General features: G+C 43.6%; 1 protein-coding gene across 4 annotated transcripts; it reads left to right on the top strand.

The window, feature by feature from the left end:
* The first annotated feature begins 267 nt into the window (after positions 1-267).
* Positions 268-26,786, top strand: LOC139530080 (septin-7-like). Of its 4 annotated transcripts, none has more exons than XM_071326155.1 (13): positions 268-592; positions 8,969-9,068; positions 15,666-15,772; positions 17,648-17,748; positions 17,929-18,063; positions 20,650-20,767; positions 20,851-20,943; positions 21,116-21,212; positions 23,802-23,853; positions 23,973-24,101; positions 24,348-24,483; positions 24,608-24,753; positions 24,884-26,786. In XM_071326155.1, the coding sequence occupies exons 1-13, from the start codon at positions 554-556 to the stop codon at positions 24,921-24,923; spliced, it is 1,293 nt and encodes a 430-aa protein (XP_071182256.1). In that variant the 5' UTR covers positions 268-553; the 3' UTR covers positions 24,924-26,786. The 4 variants fall into 4 exon arrangements, with proteins under 4 accessions (XP_071182256.1, XP_071182257.1, XP_071182255.1 ...); XM_071326156.1 differs by having other exon boundaries at positions 285-592; positions 8,972-9,068; XM_071326154.1 differs by lacking the exon at positions 268-592 and adding an exon at positions 8,521-8,699 and having other exon boundaries at positions 8,972-9,068.

Here is a 26,786-nt window from a genome sequence, read left to right as displayed (position 1 = left end):
TGTATGTTTCTATTTCTTGATCATCCTGTTGAGAATCCTAAGAAGAAGCACACATGTATGCGATACTTGACCTGTGAAATATACAAATCCAACTGCGCATTTTTGGTTTGTACGTCCAAGGCATTCGTAAAAGATTCAAGGTAAAAGGCTCCGCTGGCCACAATGCCGACAGTTCACCTTTAGAACCAATAGAATTCGGTAGGCTGTCGGATCTTGTCTGACATCACAATTTTAGATGTCTTTAGCCAATAGGCATGCAGTTCCAAAGGAGGACACAATCGCCTTTTGAGATTTGTAGCTTGGGGAAAAAATCCCTTCTGCTGTTCATGATGCTTTGACTAGTGGTATGTCGATACCACTTACCCAATTTCATTATTTTGGGCCCATTTAGAGGCATTAGGGGTCTGTTGCTATATAAAAACGTTAAATTGCCTGAATAGGACGTGTCTTTTTGAAAGAAGCGTCTCTAACGCTTTTGTTTCGTAGTTTTCTTATTTTTTTGTATGCCTGATTTCTTCGGCTACTGGGTGGGTGGTGTCACATTAGTACTACAATGATCGAACGACCAGAATCTACAGTTGCCAGCATTGCAGTAAGTGTTAATCTGATCACATTAAATCAATGTTGATACTCTGTCTCGTGTGAACTGGATTTAAAAATTTCCATGAATGAATTGAAACCAATGACTTTATGCAACCGACGTTGTCTCCACGTTAGAACTCCATTATGGTCCATGGCAATACTATAAGAGAAAGAGGAATGTGACCGAAAATGCTGATTTCATATAGACTATTCCTATTCCATATAGCTCTCGGCCAGAGTACGGGTTTATTCGAATCCATTTTCGCTTATAATTGACAAGAAGAGAAAGGTTCCGCGCCCGGTCGTGGGGAGGAATGGACATGCATACTTATGCGCGTTTGAGAATCCACAAGGGAATTTATAAGATGATGTTTCCATTCATTTTGTTGTTTCCATGCCTAGGCTATTTTTTTTATTTGCGCCCGTGATGAAGGCTATTATGTAGTCTTTGATAATGTCATTATAGGCCTAGGCTATAAAAGGTGGTCTTAGTCAAATATTGATTGAACATATTCAGTTCATTATTGTATTAGAATGCAGAAAAACGTGATCACTTGACACATTTGCATTGGCTAACAGAGAATCCGAACGCAGTTGCTGTCATCCAGCTAACCCTGGTGTGCTTTTCATTCTGCACCACACACATCTTTATTCACAGTCCTCGGATCTCTCTCTTCTCATTCTCTCTCTCTCTTTCTGTCTCATACACATGTATTTATACCTACGTCAGTCCCTCTTCAAAAGGTCCCCAATAATTCTAGCTTCTACCGTCTGTTACGTGTTAACCCCAGGTGATGAGAGAGCTGAGATTACATCACAGCAAAGTTATATAACCCAGCATGGGTAGGGAGGGAGTATGGAAATTGCTTTGGGGCCATTTAAAATCACTATGTGCCTGTACACATAGTGAACTGTAAACAACAGCAAGATATCAATATTGGATTGACGGTCATGAACCCTTTATGTATGTGACCTTTTGCTTGGACCTGTTATTTTCCACCAATAATGTACGTGTGTAAATTGAAAAACTCTTGATTGCCACTAGGGTTGCAACGGGTCAGAAACTTTCCCGGAAAATTTATACGAGAAGTTAAGCCCGGGAATGTTGCTTAAATTCATCAAAAAAGTAAGCTTATAACAGTGAACCTTTTTTTTGTGGGATACACATAAGGCAATTTTAGGTATTGTGGCATATTTTGGTTAAACTATCCCCAATTCAATGGAATTGCAACCCTCTGCATGCACAGTGCATTCTTCCATCATATGTGCAGCTGATTCTCAAGATCTTGCTCACTAATGAGATGCTATTGAGCCCACACCACTACACTGTCTGAGCCGAGGACTAAATGCTTTCTGGTAAGTTTTTATTACAATACTGGGTGGGGTGAATATATTTTGTATGACATGTGTGATTTTTGTTAACTAGTAAATGGTAGCCTACAGCAAAGTGTGTTTAAATAATTTCTAACTTGTTAAGAATTTCTGCTAGTTAGTTTTTGCTACCAAGTGGGTTTTAGCTTGCTTGAGCCTGCTAACGGAGGAGTGTTAATTCACCTGTTTCCATACATGTTTCATTTTAAAACGTGTATCTAACAAAGGAGTTGATTAATCTAACTGCTTAACTATTTATCTGTACATGGAATTGTTTTTGTTTTTTTACTATTTTCTTTACAGGAAAATGCCACGGGCACTATCTGATGTGTGAAGACATTTCACTGCAGCTAATGTAGAAGGAAAAGCTGTGTACATTTGCAAATACTGTGCCAAATCATATGTGAAGAATGCAACAAAGATGCAGAATCATCTGGCCAAGTGCATAACGTTCCCTCAGCACTCACAACAAGCAACCTCTGACAAAAGTCCCTCTACTTCTATTCGAGGTGAAAATGATGAATCAGACACCTTATCAATAGCAACAGCTCATGGTCCTCGAATAAAAATGTTTTTTGACTCAATGGAGGAACTTAGTCAGAGAAATGCTGATGAATGTCTTGCTCGAGCTGTGTATGCAACTGGTTCACCTCTGATGCTCACAGGCAATGTGTATAAGAAGAGATTTCTGAATGTTCTTCGCCTAGCCACCCCTCCAACCAGACATGCTTTATCTACTAATTTGCTGGATGTTGAGTTCAACAGAGTTCAAGTGAAGGTCAAGCAAATCATAGAGAAAGCAGACTGTATTGCAATCATCTCTGATGGGTGGTTGAATGTTCATGGGCAAGGAATAATTAACTACCTCATCTCCACCCCTCAACCAGTATTCTACAAGAGAGTGACAGACAATGCTGCAAACATGAAGGCTGCTTGGTCTAAAGTGAAGGTGTCCTACCCTCACATCACACCCATTGGCTGTGCTGCTCATGCATTGAATCTGCTCCTCACAGACATCATGACACTGAAAACAATGGATACACTCTACAAGAGAGCCAAGGAAATGGTTAGGTATGTGAAGGGCCATCAAGTTATAGCAGCAATCTACCTCACCAAGCAAAGTGAGAAGAATAAGAGCACCACATTGAAGCTGCCCAGCAACACCCATTGGGGTGGTGTTGTCATCATTTTTGACAGTCTCCTGGAGGGGAAGGAGTCTCTCCAAGAAATGGCCATATCAGTCTGCCGACATGGACAGCCCCATCAAGAGGATCCTCATGGATGATGTATTTGGGAGAGGGTGGTAAGCAGCCTGAAACCTATATCAGTAGCCATTGCACGGATTGAGGGGGAAAATGCCATCCTGTCTGATGTTCAGACTGCTTGCAGATGTAAGAGAATAAATCCGTACTGCCCTGCCCACTTCACTGTTGCTCCAAGCAGAGGAAACTGCAGTTCTGAAATACATCAAAAAGCGTGAAGACTTCTGCCTGAAGCCCATAAAAATGCTGCAGCGTACATGTGGACCCCAAGTATGCTGGCAAGAGCATCCTGTCTGTTGCAGAGATCAACAAGGCCTATGGTGTCATCACTACCGTGTCTCGCCACTTTGGCCTGGAGGAGGGCAAGGTTATTGGCAGTCTGGCAAAGTACACTTCCAAGCAAGGGCTTTGGGATGGAAATGTAATATGGCAGTCGTGCCAACATATCTCATCAGCCACATGATAGAAGGGAATTTGTGGATCTGAGGCTCTTTCCCCTGTTGCCTCCATCCTCCAAATCCCACCAACATCAGCCTCCTCAAAGCGCAACTGGTCCTTGTTTGGGAACACACACACCAAAGCACGCAACAAGCTGACCAACACAAGGGTCGAAAAATGTATGGCCATCCGGGCAAATTTGAGGCTTTTTGAGCCTGACGACGAGCCATCCTCAATAAGGTTGGAAAGTGACAGTGAAGATGAGGCCTCAGTCTGATGTTCAAGACATGAAAGCCCGAGAGGAAGACAACCAATGCTTTAGTTTCTAGACTATCATTTTACAGATGAATGTTGAAAATATTTTTGGGATATGCGATGGGTCATTCAATATTCCCTTTCTTTTGTTGTTCAATGAAATTTCCCATGTGAAGAGTCAACTCATTTAATTAAAGTTAAATTCGTAACAATTACAGTTGAAGTCGGAAGTTTACATAAACCTTAGCCAAATACATTTAAACTCAGTTTTTCACAATTCCTGACATTTAATCCTAGTAAAAATTCCCTGTCTTAGGTCAGTTAGAATCACCACTTTATTTTAAGAATGTGAAATGTCAGAATAATAGTAGAGAGAATGATTTATTTCAGCGTTTATTTCTTTCATCACATTTTGCTACAACTTTGGATGTATGCTTGTGGTCATTGTCCATTTGGAAGACCCATTTGTGACTAAACTTTAACTTCCTTCCTTGAGATGTTGCTTCAATATATCCACATAATTTTCTTTCCTCATGATGCCATCTATTTTGTGAAGTACACCAGTCCCTCCTGCAGCAAAGCACCCCCCACAACATGATGCTGCCACCCCCGTGCTTCACGGTTGGGATGGTGTTCTTCGGCTTGCAAGCGTCCCCCTTTTTCCTCCAAACACAATGATGGTCATTATGGCCAAACAGTACTATTATTGTTTCATCAGACCAGAGGACATTTCTCCAAAAAGTACAATCTTTGTCCCCATGTGCAGTTGCAAACCGTAGTCTGGCTTTTTTATAGCGGATTTGGAGCAGTGGCTTCTTCCTTGCTGAGCGGCCTTTCAGGTTATGTCGATATAGGACTCGTTTTACTGTGGATATAGATACTTTTGTACCTGTTTCCTCCAGCATCTTCACAAGGTCCTTTGCTCTTGTTCTGGGATTGATTTGCACTTTTCGCACCATAGTACGTTCATCTCTAGGAGACAGAACGCGTCTCCTTCCTGAGCGGTATGACGGCTGCATGGTCCCATGGTGTTTATACTTGCGTACTATTGTTTGTACAGATGAACGTGGTACCTTCAGGCATTTGGAAATTGCTCCCAAGGATGAAGGAAATTGCTCCCAAGGATTTTTTTCTGAGGTCTTGTCTGATTTCTTTTGATTTTCCCATGATGTCAAGCAAAGAGGCACTGAGTTTGAAGGTAGGCCTTGAAATACATCCACAGGTACACCTCCAATTGACTCAAATGGTCCCATGGTGTTTATACTTACTACTACTACTATTGTTTGTACAGATGAACGTGTTACCTTCAGGCGTTTGGAAATTGGTCCCAAGGATGAACCAGACTTGTGGAGGTCTACATTTGTTAAAATGAGGAATTGGCTGATTTCTTTTGATTTTCCCATGATGTCAAGCAAAGAGGCACTGAGTTTGAAGGTAGGCCTTGAAATACATCCACAGGTACACCTCCAATTGACTCAAATGATGTCAATTCGCCTATCAGAATCTTCTAAAGCCATGACATAATTTTCTGGAATTTTCCAAGCTGCTTAAAGGCACAGTCAACTTGGTGTATGTAAACTTCTGACCCACTGGAATTGTGATACAGTGAAATAATCTGTCTGTAAACAATTGTTGTGAAAATGACTTGTGTCATGCACAAAGTAAATGTCCTAACCGACTTGTCACAACTATAGTTTGTTAACAAGACATTTGTGGAGTGGTTGAAAAACAAGTTTTAATGATTCCAACCTAAGTGTATGTAAACGTCTGACTTCAACTGTATATATGTTTTTTCTATTGGAGCGATTTAATCGTTTGCAATTATGTCTACTTATGATAAGGTAAAAGGTTTATGTTTCTGTCTCCATATGATATGGTAAATATAACCAATGCAAAAAACATCTATATTTAAATGGTATTAGTATTCATTTGCATATTGTCACGTCCTGACCATAGTTCTTATGTGTTTTGCTTGTTTTAGTGTTGGTCAGGACGTGAGCTGGGTGGGCATTCTATGTTGTGTGTCTAGTTTGTCTGTTTCTGTGTTCGGCCTAATATGGTTCTCAATCAGAGGCAGCTGTCAATCGTTGTCCCTGATTGAGAATCATATATAGGTGGCTTGTTTTGTGTTGGGGATTTTGTGGGTGGTTGTCTCCTGTGTCAGTGTTTGTGCCACATGGGACTGTGGCGGTTAGTACGTTTGTTGTTTTGTATTTTGTCTAGTTTTCATGTTATTAAATCATGGAAACTTACCACGCTGTACATTGGTCCTCCGATCCTTCTCGCCTCTCCTCGTCTGAGGAGGAGGACGACTTAGACTGCCGTTACACATATATTCCTGTTAATTCCCATATATTCCCATTGATTCCCACGAAAAGTTTCCACCTCTGAATATTCCCCAAAATGTGCAACCCTAATTGCCACAATCGATACAGATCGCATCATTTAGGTGTAGGGTGCTGTGGGTGATTACACCACTGTCACATGCTGATGCACAGACCTGATTACATGAATGTTCCATTTTCCCTGAAGGAACATGCTATACAGTGGTAAGAAAAAGTATGTGAATCCTTTGGAAATACCTGGATTTCTGCATAAATTGGTCATAAAATTTGATCTGATCTTCATCTAGTTCACAACAATAAACAAACAGTCTGCTTAAACTAATAACACACAAACAATTACACGTTTTCATGTCATGTCTTTATTGAACACACCGTGTAAACATTCACACTGCAGGGTGGGAAAAGTATGTGAACCCTTGGATTTAATAACTGGTTGACCCTCCTTTGGCAGCGATAACCTCACGCAACTACAGAAAACATTTGGTTATCAGATCTGCACAACGGTCAGGAGGAATTTTGGACCATTCCTCTTTACAAAACTGTTGGGATGAGGTTTTACAGTTGGGATGAGGATTTGATGTTGGTGTGTTGTGCATTTTTTCTCCACACATATTGTTGTGTGTTCCTTCCAAACAACTCAACTGTAGTTTCATCTGTCCACAATTTTTTTTCCAGTAGTGCTGTGGAACATATAGGTGCTCCTTTGCCAACTTCAGACGTGCAGCAATGTTTTTTTGGACAGCAGTGGCTTCTTCCGTGGTGTCCTCCCATGAACAACATTCTTGTTCAGTGTTTTACGTATCGTAGACTCGCCAACAGACGTTGGCATGTTCCTGAGATTTCTGTCAGTCTTCAGCTGATTCTAGGATTCTTCTTAACCTCATTGAGCATTCTGCACTGCTCTTGCAGTCATCTTTGCAGGATGGCCACTCCTAGGGAGAGTAGCAACAGTGCTGAACTTTCTCCATTTATAGACCATTTGTTTTACCGTGGACTGATGAACATCAAGGCTTTTAGAGAGACTTTTGTAACCCTTTCCAGCTTTATGCAAGTCAACAATTCTTAATCTCTTCTGAGATCTCTTTTGTTTGAGGAATGGTTCACGTCAGGCAATGTTTCTTGTGAATAGCAAACTCAAATTTTGTGAGTATTTTATAGGGCAAGGCAGCTCTAACCAACATATCTCATCTCATTGATTGGACTCCAGGTTAGCTGACTTCTGACTCCAATTAGCTTTTGGAGAAGTCATTAACCTTGGGGTTCACATACTTTTCCCAACCTACACTGTGAATGTTTAAATGATCTATTCAATATAGACAAGAAAACTACAATTTGTGTGTTATTAGTTTAAGCACACTGTTTGTCTGTTGTGACTTAGATGAAGATCAGATCAAATTTGATAACCATTTTATGCAGAAATCCAGGTAATTCCAAAGGGTTCACATACTTTTTCTTGCCACTGTAGGTAGGCAGAGATGGATATGGGCTTTGCTATAGAGCCTATTTGATGGTCAATATAGCCTAGGTGTTTTTGTCCCTGCTACTACGGATTATCTGGTTTTATAAGCCAATTCTCTTTGACAGGATGTGCCCTGATTTTCTCCATTGACCTGTTATAATTATTTTTTCTAGCACAGTGATTGCGCTGTAACACTGAATCTGTTAAAATACAGAAGGGGATGGTGAGGAAGGATTCCCATCTGCCCCTTGGTGTTGTTGTCAAAAAACGGTTTGGGGGCAAGGAGTCTTAGGATTTGATTCATCATTGTATGTGTAATAACACATTTGTTATCACATAGCCTATAACAATAACACAATTGTTATTACATATTCAATCAGGGTTAAGGCTTAAACCCCCTCAAATCTACCAGCTTCTGATCGATGTGGGGTTAATAAAGCTTGAGATGTGGAAAGGATACACACAAAGATTGTCGTAGAGGTTTTTGGGTTAATACTCCACTAACTCCTTTCCTCAAATGGAAGCATTGAGGGCAATTGCCTGTACACCTCCGACATACCACAACAATGTGTTTGCTCCCAAAGCAGCCCTGTTGTGTGTCTCCTGACTCTCCTTGTTACTATAAGAGTTAGAGGACACGTTTTCAGGATGGTAGACAGTGTCTGACTGGGCTGTTGTGTGGGAGTGACTAGTGTGGCCCCTCTCCCTTTTCTACCCCTGTGTTGTCCATTGGGACACGCATGAGAGGTCCTGTGAACAGGGGCGAGCAGTGATCAATTGTGTTTGCCTTATGTAGCGTGAGTGACAACGCGCTGGGAGAGAGAGAGGATGAGATTAGAGTAGGCAGAGGGCGGCATGGAGAAATGCGGTACTCAAGAGAAGGAGAACACACAACTTGGGAACGCGTTGGCTGTCATCTGGTGTGAGATCCACTGTCTCCATGACGACGTCTCTCAGATGATGGATATGATGGATATGATACGACTCGTAAATAAACACAGGAGGATCAGTTAGACTACCTTACCCCCTTCTCCTTTTGTACCTATTTTTTGTTGTTGTAATTTTACTCACCTCAAACCCGTAACCCTGTTCCCGTTTTACCCCACTCTTTCAAAGGTGCTTTGTCACTCCAGGCCAGAGAAATACTAATAATGGCCTCTAAAACCAGCTCTTTGTCTCTCTGTGTGTCTGTGTACACAAAGTGCTTTTCTCACCCAAGGAGATTCCAGAGTAACTCTGTGTGTGTTTTCTTCCAGCAGAGGAATCTGGAGGGGTATGTGGGGTTCGCCAACCTCCCCAACCAGGTGTACAGGAAGTCAGTGAAGAGGGGCTTTGAGTTCACACTAATGGTTGTTGGTGAGTCACTTTGTCCGCTTCTCTTTTTATGTGTGGGTCTCCCTGGTCGGGTTAATTTTTGTTTGTCTATATGTGTCTGCTTGTGAGTCTGTCTGTCTGTGAAAAAGGAACATGAAGCATGTCATTTGAGGTTCCATATTTGGTTTGAATGCATTGTATGGATCAATGTGTGTTTCCTATTTCTCTGCATGGAATTTAAGTAAAAATGTCACACAAAATTTCAGTGAATTTGTTCATAACTTTTTTAACTCTAGCTCTGTGAATTGGTAAACTGAGTGCATTTAAGAATTATTGAACCACAGAATTCCAATGAACTTGGAATGGAATCTGGAGATGAGAGTGGAGGAGTAATTGGTTATACCAGCCAAGTCGCTCAAGATCCACTGCGAAAGTAGACATCCGTCCAGAAAAACAGGACGTCAGGAGATTACTTCAAAACCGGCCACTAGAGGCAACGGTGAATGCTATTAGAATCATGTAGGCTTGTGTTTTGCTTTGTGGACTGTTCTTCGGGTCGTGTGTTCTATCCCAGTGCTAGGCACTTGTTTTTGATGTATATAACTTAACCTGCCTAGACGTAACCTTCGAAATTTGACGTTAATGGACAAACTTCTGATTCTTCAGTGAGACTGTGAGAGCTGGTTGGTTATACATGCACAAGCACACATTCACAGACCACAATCACATGTTTATTGAATTGTTAATCTGCATGAGGCGATTGATGTGAGGAAATACAGTATTGATCATACTTCACTGATGTAAGGGCTGCCTTCCATGGGAATCAAGAGTGGATATTTTGGTTTTTGTCTTATGTATGCCAACTGTGCACTCTTGCACTTCCTTTTGACACACACACACACACACTCTCTCTCTTTCTTTCTCTCACAGCCAACCAGCATGACATGTCCCACATACAGAATATCTCCCTCTGGTTTGGGTTTCCTGTTTGGTAAAGTAACACTGTGATAGGGCTGCATGTGCCAGAGGGAGAGTGGCAGAATTCAATGTCAACAGGATTGGATTTCAGCCTTGTTACATATGGGCCTTTCTTTCCTTGTATCTCCAACCACTGCATACCCCAGCTGAGCTAAACAACAAGTGTGGAAGAGAGAACAAACACAACAGTGCCTCGAACACAAAGATGAGACACTCACACAGACACACACTCACACAGTATAACTTTCGCATTATAACTTTTACACTTTAAGACACTACTATTGTGAAACTCTACCAGACACTCATAAAAAGGTTAAGACTTCTGGAGCAATCTCATTCATTCCAGCTCTGACAGACAGACAGACAGACAGACAGGCAGGCACCCTCTCTCTGTGAGAGTTGTAGAAAGTGTTAGAGAATGCACTCCCAGGCTCAGGGCCAGTAGAGCGAGCTGTAGCTGTAGTCGTGAGAAGATTGGCCTGTAATGGAAGCCAGCTGGGTTCACTGTTTTGACAGACTGGGGCTCTTTTTGGGAATCCGCTCGCCTGTTAGAGCCCGGTCACTTGGAAGTGTCTCCACTGTTCCAATGTCACTCTGTGAGACTGACGCCACAGGACTTTGGCTTGGGACAATTTTTTCCCTCCAAAATTCTGGAATGGAAAAAACCTGTTTCCTGGCCTTTTGGCCAGCTGGCAGAATTTCTGTACTGAACTTGGGAAAGATTGGAGCGAGCCGGGCTGCTCTACAAAGCAGGTCGTCCAAATCCATGATATACTATAGGAACAAAGTAGAGGCTAAATAGACTACTGTTACAATTCACCTCACAAGACTTAAGAATTTACAACACTTGGAGCTTGAGCTTCTCTTTTATCACAGTCAGTGCCAATAGTAGATCCCAGTCTCTGTTCTCTTCTGTCAGCCATGCTGTTAATACAATTAATAGAATTCACATCGAAATCTCAATATTGACACGTGCAATATCCATATCGCAAGAGGTCCATATTGCATGGAATATTTTGAAATGCCACTCAGCCACATGTGACGTCTGTTTTTAGAGTTGACTCCGTTTGTCGTCTCTCTCCTTCTCTCCTCTTGCAACTCCTTCCCCACACACACCAAGCCCCGCCCGGTCACTCAAATTGAACCTTTATTTAACTAGGCAAGTCAGTTACGAACAAATTATTATTTACAATGACGGCCTAAACCGGCCGAACCTGGATGACGCTGGGCCAATTGTGCACCACCCTATTGGACTCCCAATCACAGCCAGATGTGATATGGCCTGGATTTGAACCAGGGACTGTAGTGACACCTCTTGCACTGAGATGCAGTGCCTTCGACCGCTGCGCCACTCGGGAGCCCTCAAGCAGTGCAGTTCCTCATCTGTTAGATTCACTATAAGCTTGTTCTGTTCGGTCAAATGCTTTGCTTCTTCTCATTCTATGATTCAGTTCACCCAAGTGTTTTAATCTACACAGAGTGTAGAAAACATTAAGAACAACTTCCTAATATTGACTTGCACCCCCTTTTGCCCTCAGAACAGCCTCAATTTGTCAAGGCATGGACTCTACAAGGTGTCAAGTGTTCAACAGGGATGCTGGCCTTTGTTGACTCCAATGCTTTCCACAGTTGTTTCAAGTTGGCTGGATGTTCTTTGGGTGGTGACCCATTCTTTATACACACAGGAAACTGTTTAGCCTTCTACCATACCCCGTTCAAAGGCACTTCAGTCTTTTGTCTTGCCCATTCACCCTCTGAATGGCACACATACACAATCCATGTCTTAATTGTCTCAAGGCTTAAAAATCATTATTTAAAGGGGGGGATACCTCGTCAGTTGTACAACTGAATGCCTTCAACTGAAATGTGTCTTCTGCATTTAACCCAACCCCTCTGAATCAGGGGATAATAGCTTTCACCTGGTCAGTTTGTCATGTTCCTAATGTTTTGTACGCTCAGTTTATATCGCAAGTCCAATCGCAATATTTGGTCAAAAAAATTGCAATTACATTTGTTGCCCATATCTTGCAGCCCTACCTACCATTCATACTCCCCTACCACTGTCCCATCCCTGCTCCAGGATTTCCCAACTGGCGAACCACGGGTGTCTTTATTTGGCCCCTCAAGTTTTTGGAGTACATTTTGGTTTTATTGTTAGACATAAAAGACTGTAAAAACACCAGGAAATCAGCTCCAAGTAATTTTAGTTTTGGGAATCTGTTCTTGAGTATTCCAGTGCAAAAGAGAGACGTGATTGCATATAAGCAAGGTTTGAATTTATTCTGTTTTAGTCAAATATTATATCTGTTTGTGCTTCTTGCGGTCAATTTGCAGGCTACAAATGATTAGTAATTATGTTCTGGCCCCCCGACCTTCCGCTCAAGGAGAAATCATCCGGTGGCTGAATCTAGTTGATGATCCCTGCTCTATTCTATGGCAGTTTATTTTCACCTATTGGTTTCCTCTGGTTCGTCTTCTTCCTGTCATCTACTGACTCTTGTTCACTGACTAAAAAGATAGCGTTACCTCAACAGCGTAGAACCACGAAAAGAAAGGATGTTTTCAGACACATATTTTCCAGGTGAAGGAAATGTCATCACATTGCATCAAGATGAGCCACTAAGAAAAGGAAATTTATTTCACAATGACTTATTAGACACAGCAGGAGCGCCTTTGTGTGTGTTTGTGTGAGATCAGTTGGACTGCTTCAGGGTGTGTGAGTGACTCTGTGTGGGGGGAGCTGCTGCTGCTGTATAATGCAGTGTGCACATGTCCTGTATGACCTCACTCGTGCTGATTCTGTCAGTTTCTGTTTAGACTCAGGGGTTCAAAGGGAATCTTCTATAGATTACCCGCTCTCTCTCACAAACATCTTGGGAAACTGACTCACATTGACTATACAGACCAGATCTTATAATAGACAGTGGAGTAGCTAGTCCATCTGTAAGCCTACCACAGTATCTCATATTTCTGGTATATCATCCTCTTTATCTTCCGCCGTATAGTAGTTGAGGTATGTTTGTGTGTGAGTTGCAGATCTTTATCAGATGACCTTTGACCCTACTGCAGCCATCCCATCTCCTGATTGATAGAGCTTATCTGACCCACTTACACATCCCTTCTCACATTTCCTCTCTCCTCACACACACACACTCTCTCTCCTCCCTTCCCCTCTCTCTCTCTCCTCTTCCTTCCCCCTCTCTCTCTCCTCATATAGACATTAGTGCATGTAGACCAGATGTCTCATTTCACACTCTGTGATTCAGGCCCACATGTCTGTTAGTTAGGGGAGGAGAGCTCTGTGTTTGTCAGTGGAAAAGAGTTACAGGCGTACAGACCAGAAGCACCAGGAGCCCCTTTATGTGGGGTGATGAGGAGAGGAGCAAGGGGTCTGGTGTGGCTGGGCTAAGCAGGGGAGTGTAAAAGGGGCCTGTCAGGATGTCTGGGGCCAGCTGCTACCCCAGGGCTCATTTTTGGTTGGGCATTAGTATGTTGACAGGAAGAGGGAGGAGAGATAAAAGCCCGGAATGTTAGGAATCTCCTGGGAAACATGTCCTGTGTGTCTGTCCCCATACCCCTGTCAATCTGTCTCGCTCTCAACTGCAGTTACTGTACTTCCATTCCCTCCCTGTCAGTTGTTTTCTCTTCACCTGCCTCTTGGTCTCTCCCTCTCTGTCCCCCTCACAATGTTCCCATTATGAAAGAGGGGAAGTATGGGGCGGGTCACTCAGCCAGCCATCCATCCATGCAGCTTTGGGTCGTCAGGGACAGGGTCTATTTATGGAGAGTGCGTTTCCAGAGATCATGCGGACCAATATTTAATTAAAACTGAGAGGAAGGCTAATTGGGTTGGACTTGCCCTCCGGGGGTGGGGTAACTACTGCAGAGAGACTATCATTGGCGAAACTGTCGGCTAGTTTGCACCACAGAACGGCCACCATCATAACTAACTGTATGTTGTATGTCGACTGTTGCTGTCCTGTGATTTTGACCACGATGAGTTACCATGAACTCCAAGGTCAGTGGTTGTTATAAGTGGAGTACACTGCGCAGGACATTAGCCGTAATTTGGCTTTCATCCTCTTTGGAGCAGCTCTATGGTATTTGGTTAGTGCCCTGTGTTCTGGCTGGTCTGTTGTGCAGCTGAGGTGGAGTGTTTGGTGAGAAAGAGGGGGCAGGGGGTGTAATTGATCCAGGACCGCAGCAGGAGGAGGATGGAGAGAAGATGCGCTGGGGGTTGGATTTTAGATGGTAGGTAAGGTGACCTTGAGTCACCTAAAATGGGTCTGGTTCTTTGTGGTAATAATGGGCCTACTGTATAAAGGATAATAGATATATGGACTGTTATCACGTTGTGATTGATGTCCTTTCTCGTCCACGTGTTTAGTTATACATTTCCCTTCATTTGTTTTTCTAGCCAACATCAGCAGTCACCCTCAAACTAACAAAGGACGAGGAGGCTCTAGTCTAGGGACCAGAGATAAAAGTTTTTCGGCTATATTTTATACCAGGATTACAATAGAGTTCATATTGCATTTCTGCAAGATAGTTATTTAAAGTGTCCTGTTTTTTCCCCCTAATCCAGTGAACTCTGATCCTAATTCTGTCCTTCCCATTGTCTATTTCAAACCGAAACGCAGATTAGTGTCGCAGGAGCCAGACTCAGAACAGGGCCTCTCTCTATCTGGGACTTGTAGATCCATTTTGCATGCATGAGAGGCAGAGAGAAACAGGAGATCCTAGTGCCAGGTTTCAGGGCCACAGAGAGGGGCGGGAAGATGATGTGTATGACTGGCTTCCATTAAAATGCCTTCATAACTGCTATCAAGCTCCAGTAATGTAATCTGCAGGCACTCTGTCTGCTCTGCTTTAGATACATGCCCCTGACCCTCTGTTGCCCTCCACCTATTCCCCCAGAGTAGCGTAGGAGGTGCCTGCCCCTCTATCCTCTCCCCCTCCTGGTTTGGGTGACCTCCTCCAGCACAGGCCCGGTGCTGACAGGTGTACCCAGCAGACAGTGTGTGGGTTTGGTGTGTCTTATCTCCTGCTTAAACAGTGTGTTTTGAAGGGGGCAGGGGGGAACCTGTGACCTAGTGCTGTTTGTCAGCCAGAGGTGAGCTGCCCAGCGTCTACACCTCAAAGAGAGGGTCTGTGTGAGAGGTCAAGGTTAAGAGACACACTGTCTGGAATCTGAGGATTTGACAACTGGCCAGGACAGTTGGAAGCAGTGGGAGATGGAAGCTGTGTGTGTGTTTTATCCTCTGTAGACTAATAAGATCATATAGTCAAACTAACAACATACTGAGTGATTCTAATGTCAGGGTGGGAAGAGAGGGTAAGAACGATTAGTGAGGGAGAGAAGGGGAGAGAAGAAATGTTTTATTCACTCGGACTTAAAGCTTACTTTCTGGCAGTTAGGCTTTTGGCCTTTCCCAATGAGACAATGAATCAGCTTTTATTTCCTCTGCTGCAATTATCCGGGACAGAAATGATCTTCAAACCCTTGACTGTGACTATGCCACTGCAGGGTATGTGTATGCATGAGTTATTTTGGTGTATGCATACTGCATAGCCAGATAAAAGCCAGATAATATGCTGAAGCTATATGCTGAATTCCACATTGTGACAATGATGTTACTGACGTCAGATCTCCTCCCATAGGTGAGTCTGGATTGGGGAAATCCACGCTCATCAACTCCCTCTTCCTGACTGACCTGTACTCCAAGGATTACCCTGGCCCATCCCTACGGATCAAGAAGACTGTGCAGGTAGCCTACACCCCCTCCCCCTTCCTCCAAATGTGGAAGTGCAACACAAGCAAAGGCCAAAGAGCACACAGCTCTCAGGCCAATACAAACAAACCCAATAACCACTGGATGGTCACAGCGGCCAGGCCACAGGCAGCGCGCCCAGAGCACCAGCAGCCAGAGATAGAGCCCACAGTGTTTTGTCCTTATATGTCCTTGATAAACAGAAGAGGGACAGATGAAGAGGCTGGGTGGGGGGGGGGGTTGTTCACTCAATTGATGGGTGCACATTTTAGTTTTTTTTAGTTAAGGGTGTTTGGGGAGATTTATGTGGCCTCTCTTTAGGATGGGGACAAGAAGAGGGGGAGTTGGACTCGGGGGCTCTGGTTCCTCTTGGGGCCTGAAGGGGTCAGTAGGAGGTTAGGAATGTTCCCATGAAACAACACCCAGTGGTGACTTTCCCACCAAACACAAGACTCCCATCATGTCACTCCCTGGCCTTAGTATTCTTTGTTTTCTTTATGTTTTTTAGTTAGGTCAGGGTGTGACATGGGGAATGTATGTGTTTTTGTAGTGTCTAGTGTAGTTGTCTAGTTATGTCTATGGCTGCCTAGATTGGTTCTCAATTAGAGGCAGCTGTGGTTCATTGTCTCTGATTGAGAGCCATATTTAAGGCAGTCATAGGCATTGGGGTTTTATGGGTAATTGTCTGTGTCTATGTTGCATGTTTGCACTTAGTCTTTGATAGCTTCACGTTCATCTGTTTGTTGTTTTGTTTCGTTGTCCTTCTTCTAATAAAGAGAAGATGTATTTTCCACACGCTGCGCCTTGGTCCTCTCTCTCTCCCATTGACGATCGTGACACATCCCGGAGGCATCCTGGGCCTCGGCTTTCTGTCTTTGTGATGTATATGCAAAGGCACACACACCAGGGCGGTTTTTGGCTGCTATATTTGGGTTTTGTCGCCATCACACTGAGGTGGGAGTTAGTAACCATTGTGAGTCATCATTTCCTGAATTAGAACCACACTTTTGCAGAGCTGTTTTCAAGAAATTAGCTTGTTCGTAAGAAAGCGTGTGACTTCATTTTGAATGTAGACCGACGTAAGTTGTTTTTCAGATTTGTGAAGGCCTAAGATTCCTGGTTGTGACTCTGGGGTCCCCGTGGTTCCTGCTGATGTGTTTGATCCTCCATTGAAGAGTGCGTCCAATGTTTAGAAATGGAGCTGTTGGGGTTGGCCAAAGCCACAGTGTAAATGTAGAGGGGTAGACTTGGGCCCAGTGTGCTGTGTGCAGCTGTCTGCTGAGGAGGAGAGACAGGGGGAAGAGTATTTATATTCCAGAACAATCTCTTATGTCTGTCAAATGGTCACATTCTGTCTACTCAGATTTCACTCAATTGATGGGTGCACATTTTTTGTTTTTTTTGTTTCTCTTTCACTGAAATGGATTTAAAAGCAGATATGCAGGCACACACACACACACACACACACACACACACACACACACACACACACTCTCTTCCGAAAGTATTTTGAGTGCTTGATATATGCCCTGCTAGAAAATAATGTGCATCTAAACTAAAGTGTTTTGCAAAGAATGTGTTTCTGCGTGTTTAGAGAGACTGAAAGAGGTCAACCCAAAATAACTACCCTTGTGAAAGTATGCAGCAGCCGAACAGAGAGCAACTGAAACAAACCGCAGCGGGAAGCTAATTATGCATTTGTCTCCTAAACCGTGAAAAATCTACCAGCACCATATCACTGTCACAGCTGCCATTTGTTTCCCAGGACTAACATGATTAAGCTATAGATGAGCCGTAGTGTATGGGGGAGCTGAGAGATGAAATGGGAGCTATGGAGTTATGTCTTAGAGCCACTGTGTTGCTGTTTTGCAGGTGGAGCAGTCCAAGGTTCTGGTGAAGGAAGGGGGTGTCCAGCTCACTCTCACCATCGTCGATACGCCAGGGTTTGGAGATGCAGTGGACAATAGTAACTGGTGAGTATTGGGGAGTGAATGTGAGCATGTATGAAAGATATGGTGGAGTTTGTTTGTTGTGTGGGAGTGTGACTATATGCAATATTCTCTCTGCGTCAATGATAGCCTAAATGTAGAGGTAAATCCTATTTTTCCTCTCTCTCTCTTTCTCACCTCTCTCTCATCCCCCCCCCCTCTCAGCTGGCAGCCTGTCATTAACTTCATTGACAGTAAGTGTGAGGACTTCCTGAATGCAGAGTCCAGGGTGAACCGACGACTGATGCCAGACAACAGAGTTCACTGCTGCCTGTACTTCATCGCCCCCTCTGGCCACGGGTGAGTACTGACAGACCTTGGGGGAACAGTCCTTTTGTGATCATGTACCAGTACTACATTGATGTCATAGGATGTATAGTATATACTCATTGATGGCTAAATATTTGAAGCCTATGCTACCCACCTTTCCTTGTCTGATAAAGGGACTCGTATGAGCTGAAACACATTTTAGATTATAAGAAATGTTGTTATACCATATGTGTACTGTAATTATAAAGTGTTCTCTATGCTGCTTCTGAGTTAAGAGTGGCCATGTATTTCCATGTGCATTAACTCTGTGTTATAGAAGTCATGACGTTATGCTTGTGTGTGTGTGTGTGTGTGTGTGTGTGTGCCTTTATCGATTATCTCTGCTTGCCTATGTATGTGAGCCCGAACGTGAACATGAATGTATGAGTGGAGTGTAGGCGCATGCGTGAGTTCACATATGTGAGTGGGAAGCAAGACCGAGAGAGATGTAGGCTGCCAATGTTGTGACCTACAAGGTTGCATAACACCCACTAGACAGAGAATGAGATGGAAGCGCTCTCACCATCACTGAGCCAGCCAATCAGGAGGAGGCAGCTCACTGAGGAGCCCCTGAGCTCAGAATCCCTGGGAATGGGATGCTTTATTTTCAGCTTAGAAAAATGCCTCCGTAGATAGCCTCCGTAGCAAATCAGCTAGGCCCACTTTTTGTGTTAGGATCTATCCAATCCTACATATTTTAACCAGTCAAATGGTTGCTGTAATTATATGCAGCCATATAAGGAGGACTATGGACACTGACGTGGTTGTGACATTATATAAGATCATGAAAATGTCCGTTGTTAGACCGACACAAGGTAATGCATTAAGAGATCAGAAATCCTGTCAGTCCTTGCCTCTGCTAATGTGGAAACAAATTCAGAACATCCTCTGCCAGGTCTGTCCCTGTTGCTCTCCCCACACTTCATATGCCCCCTTTACTCCTGTGACCTGTAACAGCGGGTCTGTTGCTCTGTATCTGTATATTCCTGGAATCCACAGCCCTCCCCACCACCCCCCATCACCCTTACTGCTTTTCCCCCTCCAGCTCTCCCCTCCAGTCCCTGGACAGAACTCACTCTCTCAGGCCACAGAGAAGAAGAGCCCCTTTGTCCACCTACTCCCTCATCAGCCAGAGTGAGAACATCACAGAGAGAATAACAAATAGAATCCCTCATGATCCCACCATGACATAATTAGTAGTGGTCACTGACTGGAAAAAAGAAAAGAAAGAAAAATACACTATATATACAAAAGTATGTGGACAACCCTTCAAATTAGGGGATTCGGCTATTTCAGCCACACCCGTTGCTGACAGGTGTGTAAAAATCGAGCACACAGCCATGCGATCTCCATAGACAAACATTGGTCTTACTGAAGAGCTCAGTAACTTTCAATGTGGCACCGTCATAAGATGCCACCTTTCCAACAAGTCAGTTCGTCAAATTTCTGCCCTGCTGAGCTGCCCCGGTCGACTTTAAGTGATGTTATTGTGAAGTGGAAAGTTTTAAGAGCAACAACCGCTCAGCCGCAAAGTGTTAGGCCACACAAGCTCACAGAACGGGACCGATGAAGTGCGTAGCGTGTAAAAATAATCTCCCCTCGTTTGCAACACTCACTACAAGTTTCAAACTGCCTCTGGAAGCAACGTCAGCAAAATAACTGTTCGTCTGGAGCTTCATGAAATGGGTTTCCATGGCCGAGTGGCCACACACAAGCCTAAGATCCCCATGCACAATGCCAAGCGTCAGCTGGAGTGGTGTAAAGCTCGCCTCCATTGGACTCTGGAGCAGTGGAAACACGTTCTCTGGAGTGATGAATCACGCTTCACCATCTGGCAGTCCGATGGGCGAATCTGTGTTTGGCGGATGCCTGGAGAACTCTACCTGCCATGATGCATAGTGCCAACTGTAAAGTTTGGTGGAGGAGGAATAATTGTCTGAGGCTGTTTTTCATGGTTCGGACTAGGCCCCTTAGGGACATGTTAATGCTACAGCATACAATGACATTCTAGACGAATCTGTGCTTCCAACTTTGTGGCAACAATTTGGGGAAGAACTTGACGGGCCTGCACAGAGCCCTGACCTCAAGCCCATTGAACACCTTTGGGATGAATTGGAACGCCGACTGTGAGCCAGGCATAATCGCCCGACCTCACTAATGCTCTTGTGGCTGAATGGAAGCAAGCCCCCGCAGCAATGTTCCAATATCTAGTGGAAAGCCTTCCCAGAAGAGTGGATGCTGTTATAACAGCAAAGGGGGGACCAACTCCATATTAATGCCCATGATTTTGGAATGAGATGTTCGACGATGTGTCCACATACTTTGGGTTATGAAGTGTAAATAAGACAGTGTTTCTTTGGTTCCTCCAGTGTTTTCTTGCCACTGGTGGCATAATGCACTGCGGCAGTTTGAGCAGAACAAGTACTAACTACAGAGAATTATTCAGGACTGTGTCACATCAAAGCATAAGTCAGCCTTTCCTGCCTGCCTGTGTTTGTCTGACTGACTGTATCTGTTTTGACTGTGCAACAACAGAGCCTCAGAACATGTTTTTTAACTGTGTAAAATGCGTTGAAGGCTGAAGCCCCTGGACATTGAGTTCATGAAGCGTCTCCATGACAAGGTCAACGTGATCCCTCTCATCGCCAAGGCAGACACTCTGACACCTGAAGAATGCCAGCTGTTCAAGAAACAGGTGTGTGTGTGTTCATTATTTGTGTTCGCACAAACACAACATGTGTATGGCAATTACTCATGTCATTTTTACCTTCAACTCAGATCATGAAGGAAATCCAAGAACACAAGATCAGGATCTATGAGTTTCCTGACGCCGAGGACGATGAGGACAGCAAGCTCATCCGGAAGATCAAGGTAGTGTCCAATGAGAGTGAGAGAGACTGATGCGGTCATTGGTATCAGTCCACACTAGTCCCTATCTGCCATTTTGTTTTGTCCCTGTCAGTTTGGTTATCTAATAGGTTGTTGATACTGTACAGGCTCACTGATTAACTGTCACTTCTCCCTCTGTCTCCCTGTGTGGCAGGAGCGGATGCCTCTGGCAGTGGTTGGCAGCAACGTGGTGATTGAAGTGAACGGCAAGAAGGTCAGAGGTCGTCAGTACCCCTGGGGCGTGGCAGAAGGTAGGTTCAGTATGGGCCTGGCTGGGTTCTCTGTTCTCTGTCTGAGATGAAACAGTGGCATGGTATTGTCTGTGGGTTGTTGTTGTTCTGGAGAATGTTATTTATTAATGTCACTCACTGTGCCATGCAAGTGGATGAAGCACGGACGTGTGGAGACCTAGTGTAGGCAAACTGCATGGCCTCCCAGGAAATCCCCCCCCCCCCTCCCCCAGAGAGTGTTTCTGACAGGGATTCTGGAAAAGGGGGACAGGGTTCTTCTACTAGGGTATCATGGTCTCTCTGGCAGTGAACACTGTACTGTACCACCCCAGGGACCTCAGAGAGAGAGACCTTGTCACCCCTTTTTTCACCATTGGCCACAATGAATCGTTGTTGTTGTTCTCCACTTGATTTTCTTTTACTTTAAGTTCCCTGAAATACATTTTTTTCATTTTCAAGTGTTGCTCTGTGTTTGACCGTTGACCGTATCAGTGGTTGACCGTATCAGTCTTTCACTTTTTCATTCTTTCTTTTCTCTTTTTTCTTTCTGTCTATTCTTTTCCATGACTGACAGAGGGCATTTTTGGTAAACAAAACCATCTCTCACATTTGATACCCCTCTCCCTCAGGCCTTCCTCCCCTCTTCACTTTTTGTTGCTGCGACATTAGGTTGATGGTCAAAGTGGAGCTCGTACTAATTTAAAAACCTATAGGCTGTTCAGTGCTAACGCTTCTCCTAGAATAGAGCAACATCACCATCTAACTCATGTTAATAAGTACCTGATTATCTTAAAGGGATACTTTGGGATTTGGGTAATGAGGCCCTTTATCTACTTCCCCAGAGTCAGATGAGCTTGTGGATACCATTTTTATGCGTCTGTGTCCAGTATGAAGGAATTTAGAGGTAGTTTCGTGAGCCAATGCTAACTAGCGTTAGCACAATGGCTGGAAGTCTATGGGTATCGACTAACACGCTAGATAAGGGGCCTCATTGCCAAAATCCTGAAGTATACCTTTTTATATTAAGTCATACCTTTTCCAGAACTGCATGATCTACCTTTATTCGTTTTAGTCATCATTTGGCCACTCGTCAACACTCAACTGTAGAACTGTTAAGAGTTACATTTGCACAAACTTATTGTATACATAGTATGTGAATGTATACATATTTTGCATGCATTATCTACGAACAGTCACTTATGTATATACACTCTGTTGCTCTAAATCCTTGCACCGTGATGCTGTTTGCTGACACTCCCTCCCTGTAGTTCCCACAGGGGGTCCATCACACATACTCCGTTGCATATTGATTCATAGACCATTTTACAATAAGGTCTTTGTCATGGGATAAGACATTTTTCCCTGTTCTTGGCTCATTCAATGGAAACCTCCATGCAGGTATCATAATCTAACGACCATTAGTAGCTAAAGCACTCGGGCTTAAAACTCCTGATGGGCAGCTGACCCCATGCGATAGCAGTGATCTTGCTCTCAGTATTGCTCTGTTTTAACGGCAGAGCACTGAAAACAACAGTGAGCAAGCAACAACCAGTCAGTCCAGCGTACATCAGGAGTTTTCAGCCAATTGGCCGAGGGTGTGTCTTTCCATTAGAGCTACAACCATGCTTTGTTGTGTCCCTATGACCCTGTGACCCCACCTCAACCAAACCCTCTTCCACTCCCGTCCCATCACTGAGGCTGGCCTGCCCTGCCAACCCTCATCTCCCCTCATGTAACCCCTCGTTCAGTAGACAGTCAGGGTGGACAGACACGGGTTACAGGGGTCACCTGGGCAGGACCTGGGTTCCTGTGTACCCTCTCCTCCCTCCCGTCAGAAGTCACTCAGGTAGGTGACAGCAAGGGGCTCTATGCATGCACCTCACGGGTAAGGTGTCCTCCTCCTCGTCCTCTTCCTGAGATCCATAGCTGACAGCGTGATGCACGTTAGGCTTAGCCCCAGATAAGGTGGGGCCTGGGGAGAGGAGCTATGTAGTAAAGGAGCCATGTTTTGATCAGGAAAGAGGAGGAATCCACATCCTCAGCAGCAGCAGCAGTGTCTCTGCGGTCCTTTTCCAGAATCCCATGTGATCTTTTAACCGTGTGTGTTTAATCAGCTGAAATATATGTCTTAGAGCAGTGGTCTGTCTGGTCCGTGACATGTCTGTCTGTCTGTTGACTACTCTATGTACTGTATACTACTGAATGTGTGTGTTTGAGCAGTGGTCCAGTGAAATGTGTCTCTGTCTTAGTGATAGTTTTAACCATGTCTGTGTGTTCACTGAGCAGACACATTCTTGTTTACAGTCTGACTGTCTGAGCACGGGTCCTTTTGGCCAATGACTTTGTGTGTTGACTGTGTCTGTGTGTTTGACGACCTACCAGTCTCATCAGGTAATTACCTGTAATAGGAATGTACACTAGACTAGCTGAGCGACCCAGTGATTTCTGGCTCCGTGAGTAGAAATTGTCCCTTTGATCCGAGAGCCTTTGTAATGTTACCGGGAATTCTGGGAACTGGTGTGTATTCTACCAGTACCCAATGATTGATGGCTATGTGATGAGATCAATCTCTGTGGGTCTCTGACATCTCTCTCTCTCTTCCTGTTTTAGTGGAGAACGGGGAGCACTGTGACTTCACTGTCTTACGGAACATGCTGATCAGGTGAGAGACAGAGGATGCATGTCAATCCTTTTATTCATCCATTATTGTCAGTGATTATACCACGGTATTTATAGTGATATAATTATTTGAGACCCAACTTCCCCAATTCTCTCCTGTAGGACCCATATGCAAGATCTGAAGGATGTGACCAACAACGTTCACTATGAGAACTACCGCAGCAAAAAGCTTGCTGCCGTAACCTGCAATGGAGGAGTGGACACCAGCAAGACCAAGAACCAAATGACCAGGTAGGAGAGAGACCTTAATCATCAGAGGAAATACCATAGATCTGATATGTTCAATAGTAATCAGACAGACAGGCTGAGAAAGAATCTAAAATTTGCTGTAAAGCTTATTTCATAGATTAACCTGATGCTTGAGTCATAATGTCATTAAGTGACAGTGACCAGACTGTATTGGTTGGGATGTGCTTCGTTAATCACTGGTCACTGTTAGTGATTCTTGATGTTTGGTCCCTCACCTTTGACCTGTAGGAGCCCCCTGGCCCAGATGGAGGAGGAGCGGAGGGAACATGTCATGAAGATGAAGAAGATGGAAACAGAGATGGAGCAGGTGTTTGAGATGAAGGTCAAGGAGAAGAAACAGAAACTGAAGGACTCTGAGGCTGAGGTGTGTGTATGTGTGTACACCAATTGGGAGACATAAGGACAGGAGAGGTAGAGAGCCTCAGTCAATTTGGATGTGTGTATCTGTCTGTTTTATTCACAAGTAACACATTTGCCTCCCTTCTCAGCTGGAGCGACGCCACGAGCAGATGAAAAAGAACTTGGAGGTTCAGTATAAGGAACTGGAGGAGAAGAGGCGCCACCATGAGGAGGAAAGGTGCAACTGGGAGGCACAGCAACGTATACTGGAGCAGCAGAAACTTGATGCTTCTAAGTGAGTGTCTGACATATTTAATCGTCCTTGCTCTTATTCTCTCAGACAAGCATATAGTATGTTTTGTCTATTTCTCTCAATGAAATGCAATTTTGAAATATTAAATAATTCCCTTTTTCTCTTTTTACAGGACCATGGAAAAGAACAAAAAGAAAGGAAAAATATTTTAAGTTGAACCTATTCCTCCAATTAAATAGTGCAAACTCGTTTTTACATCCCTTTTGATGCTCACACAATCTATGACCCTCAAACCATACACACACACACACACACGCAAATAAACCGCGTTCACACTGCACTTAGCTCAGGGCTAAGAGGGTGTTCACGCTTGCACATTCTAAAGTGGGCTAGCTGACCATATTGTACTATTTAGACATTCCATCCCAACCTCTCTTACATGCAGTACATGTCATACATGGACCTCACACATGCATCTCATTCTAATTCAGTACATACAACAACACAACCCAATGTCACACTCATACACCACTATACACACACACAGCCACGTCCCTCTTTTGGGGGTCTGCCAAAACCTTTTATTTCTATTCTTGACAAGGAGGAAATTATGTCCCTCTGATCTTTTGGAGTTTTACACATGGCAGGCACCATGCATAGCCATCCTTTATACTAGTGTACTACAATCTGTTCTCTAGTCTAGCTAGCTCACCTGTTTCTTCCAGCAGAGGCAGCTCAAGACCATTCACAAGCACACTCCATTGTGACATGTGTAAACACAATTACATACACTCGGACATTCCCTGAACTCCTGGGACATGTGCATGTTAAACACACACTTGTAGGTGATTATTAAGGGTTCGAGTCAGGTGGGAGTGTACAAGAAACAGGAAAATAATTGTTTGGAATTATGACACTGAAAAGCCAAGTCGAGATGAAAAAGCCAGGTTCAGGAAAGGTGGTGACCTATCTTAAATGTGTGTGTACTTGTGTGTGTGTGTGTGTGCACGTGCCTGTGTGTGTACAACTGTAAACCATGTGTTTGTGTCTTCTATTTTACTAATAGAAGACATATTTAACAGTATAAACAGTAACATTGTCAGTGTCATAACATTCTCTGGATACTGAAGCAGATAATTATGTCCCTAATTATATAGATAATGTTACACAAATCATATGGGTGTCTAAAACAATGATAACCGTGATTATGGCAATGTCTTATATTGTGAAGTGATGGATTTTGTCAAAGCCCTAAACCTAAAGCCCTATCTATCCCTTGTCCCCTCTCTCTGTCTCGTCCCCTGTTCTGAAGACTGTACCGAGAGCTCTAAATGCATGGGTTTGTCCCAAACGCACGGTGAGACTCTGACACTGAGACACATTGTGTGACACCTCTAAACCCTTACCTCTCTGAGGTCCGTCAAGTTTTATTTTAATATATTATGTATGTATGGTTGGACAACTATCCCTTGAATCCAGTAGGATCATTAAGCGGTTCAACAATTATTATTTTAGTGTAGTCTTGATTTTACAAACCTCTAGAATCTTAAAAGATGCACTTGAAGACATGCAAAAGGGACACAGAAAATGCACAGATAAATACAACACACATAAAACCCCTGTCATTTTCTTCTGGTTCACATACATAATGGAATTGACTGTAAATTGTTATATACTTCACAACTGAACACAAATCCCAGAAGACAACCTCTGACCTACACTGCCTTCACAAGCCACACTCACACACACAATATAACTATATGCCAACTGTATACTTTCTCAGGACCAGTCTCTTGTTGCAGGTCTCTGAGTTGTAATAGTCAGAAGTTAGTCCATGGTCTGAGAAGTCTTAAAGGCTCATTTTAGCTAAGGTCTGAGACAAACTTCTCCTAAATCATTCTTTAACCACTCCCCTATCTAATAGTGTTGAAGGTAGCCATAACTTTAGCAGTTGTTTTTGTTATTGTTTTTTTATATATCTACACTCTTCAGCTTTATTCTGTTCTTCATTTTATTATCATCTGTTCTCTCTAACTGTACATTATTAATATTAAAGATGAGAAGGTTATGCTTAA

The sequence above is a fragment of the Salvelinus alpinus genome, chromosome 9 (assembly GCF_045679555.1).
Source record: "Salvelinus alpinus chromosome 9, SLU_Salpinus.1, whole genome shotgun sequence".
Lineage (NCBI taxonomy): Eukaryota > Metazoa > Chordata > Actinopteri > Salmoniformes > Salmonidae > Salvelinus > Salvelinus alpinus.
The sequence above is the reverse complement of the archived record's forward strand: the minus strand, read 5'-3'. Positions and strand labels throughout refer to the sequence as shown.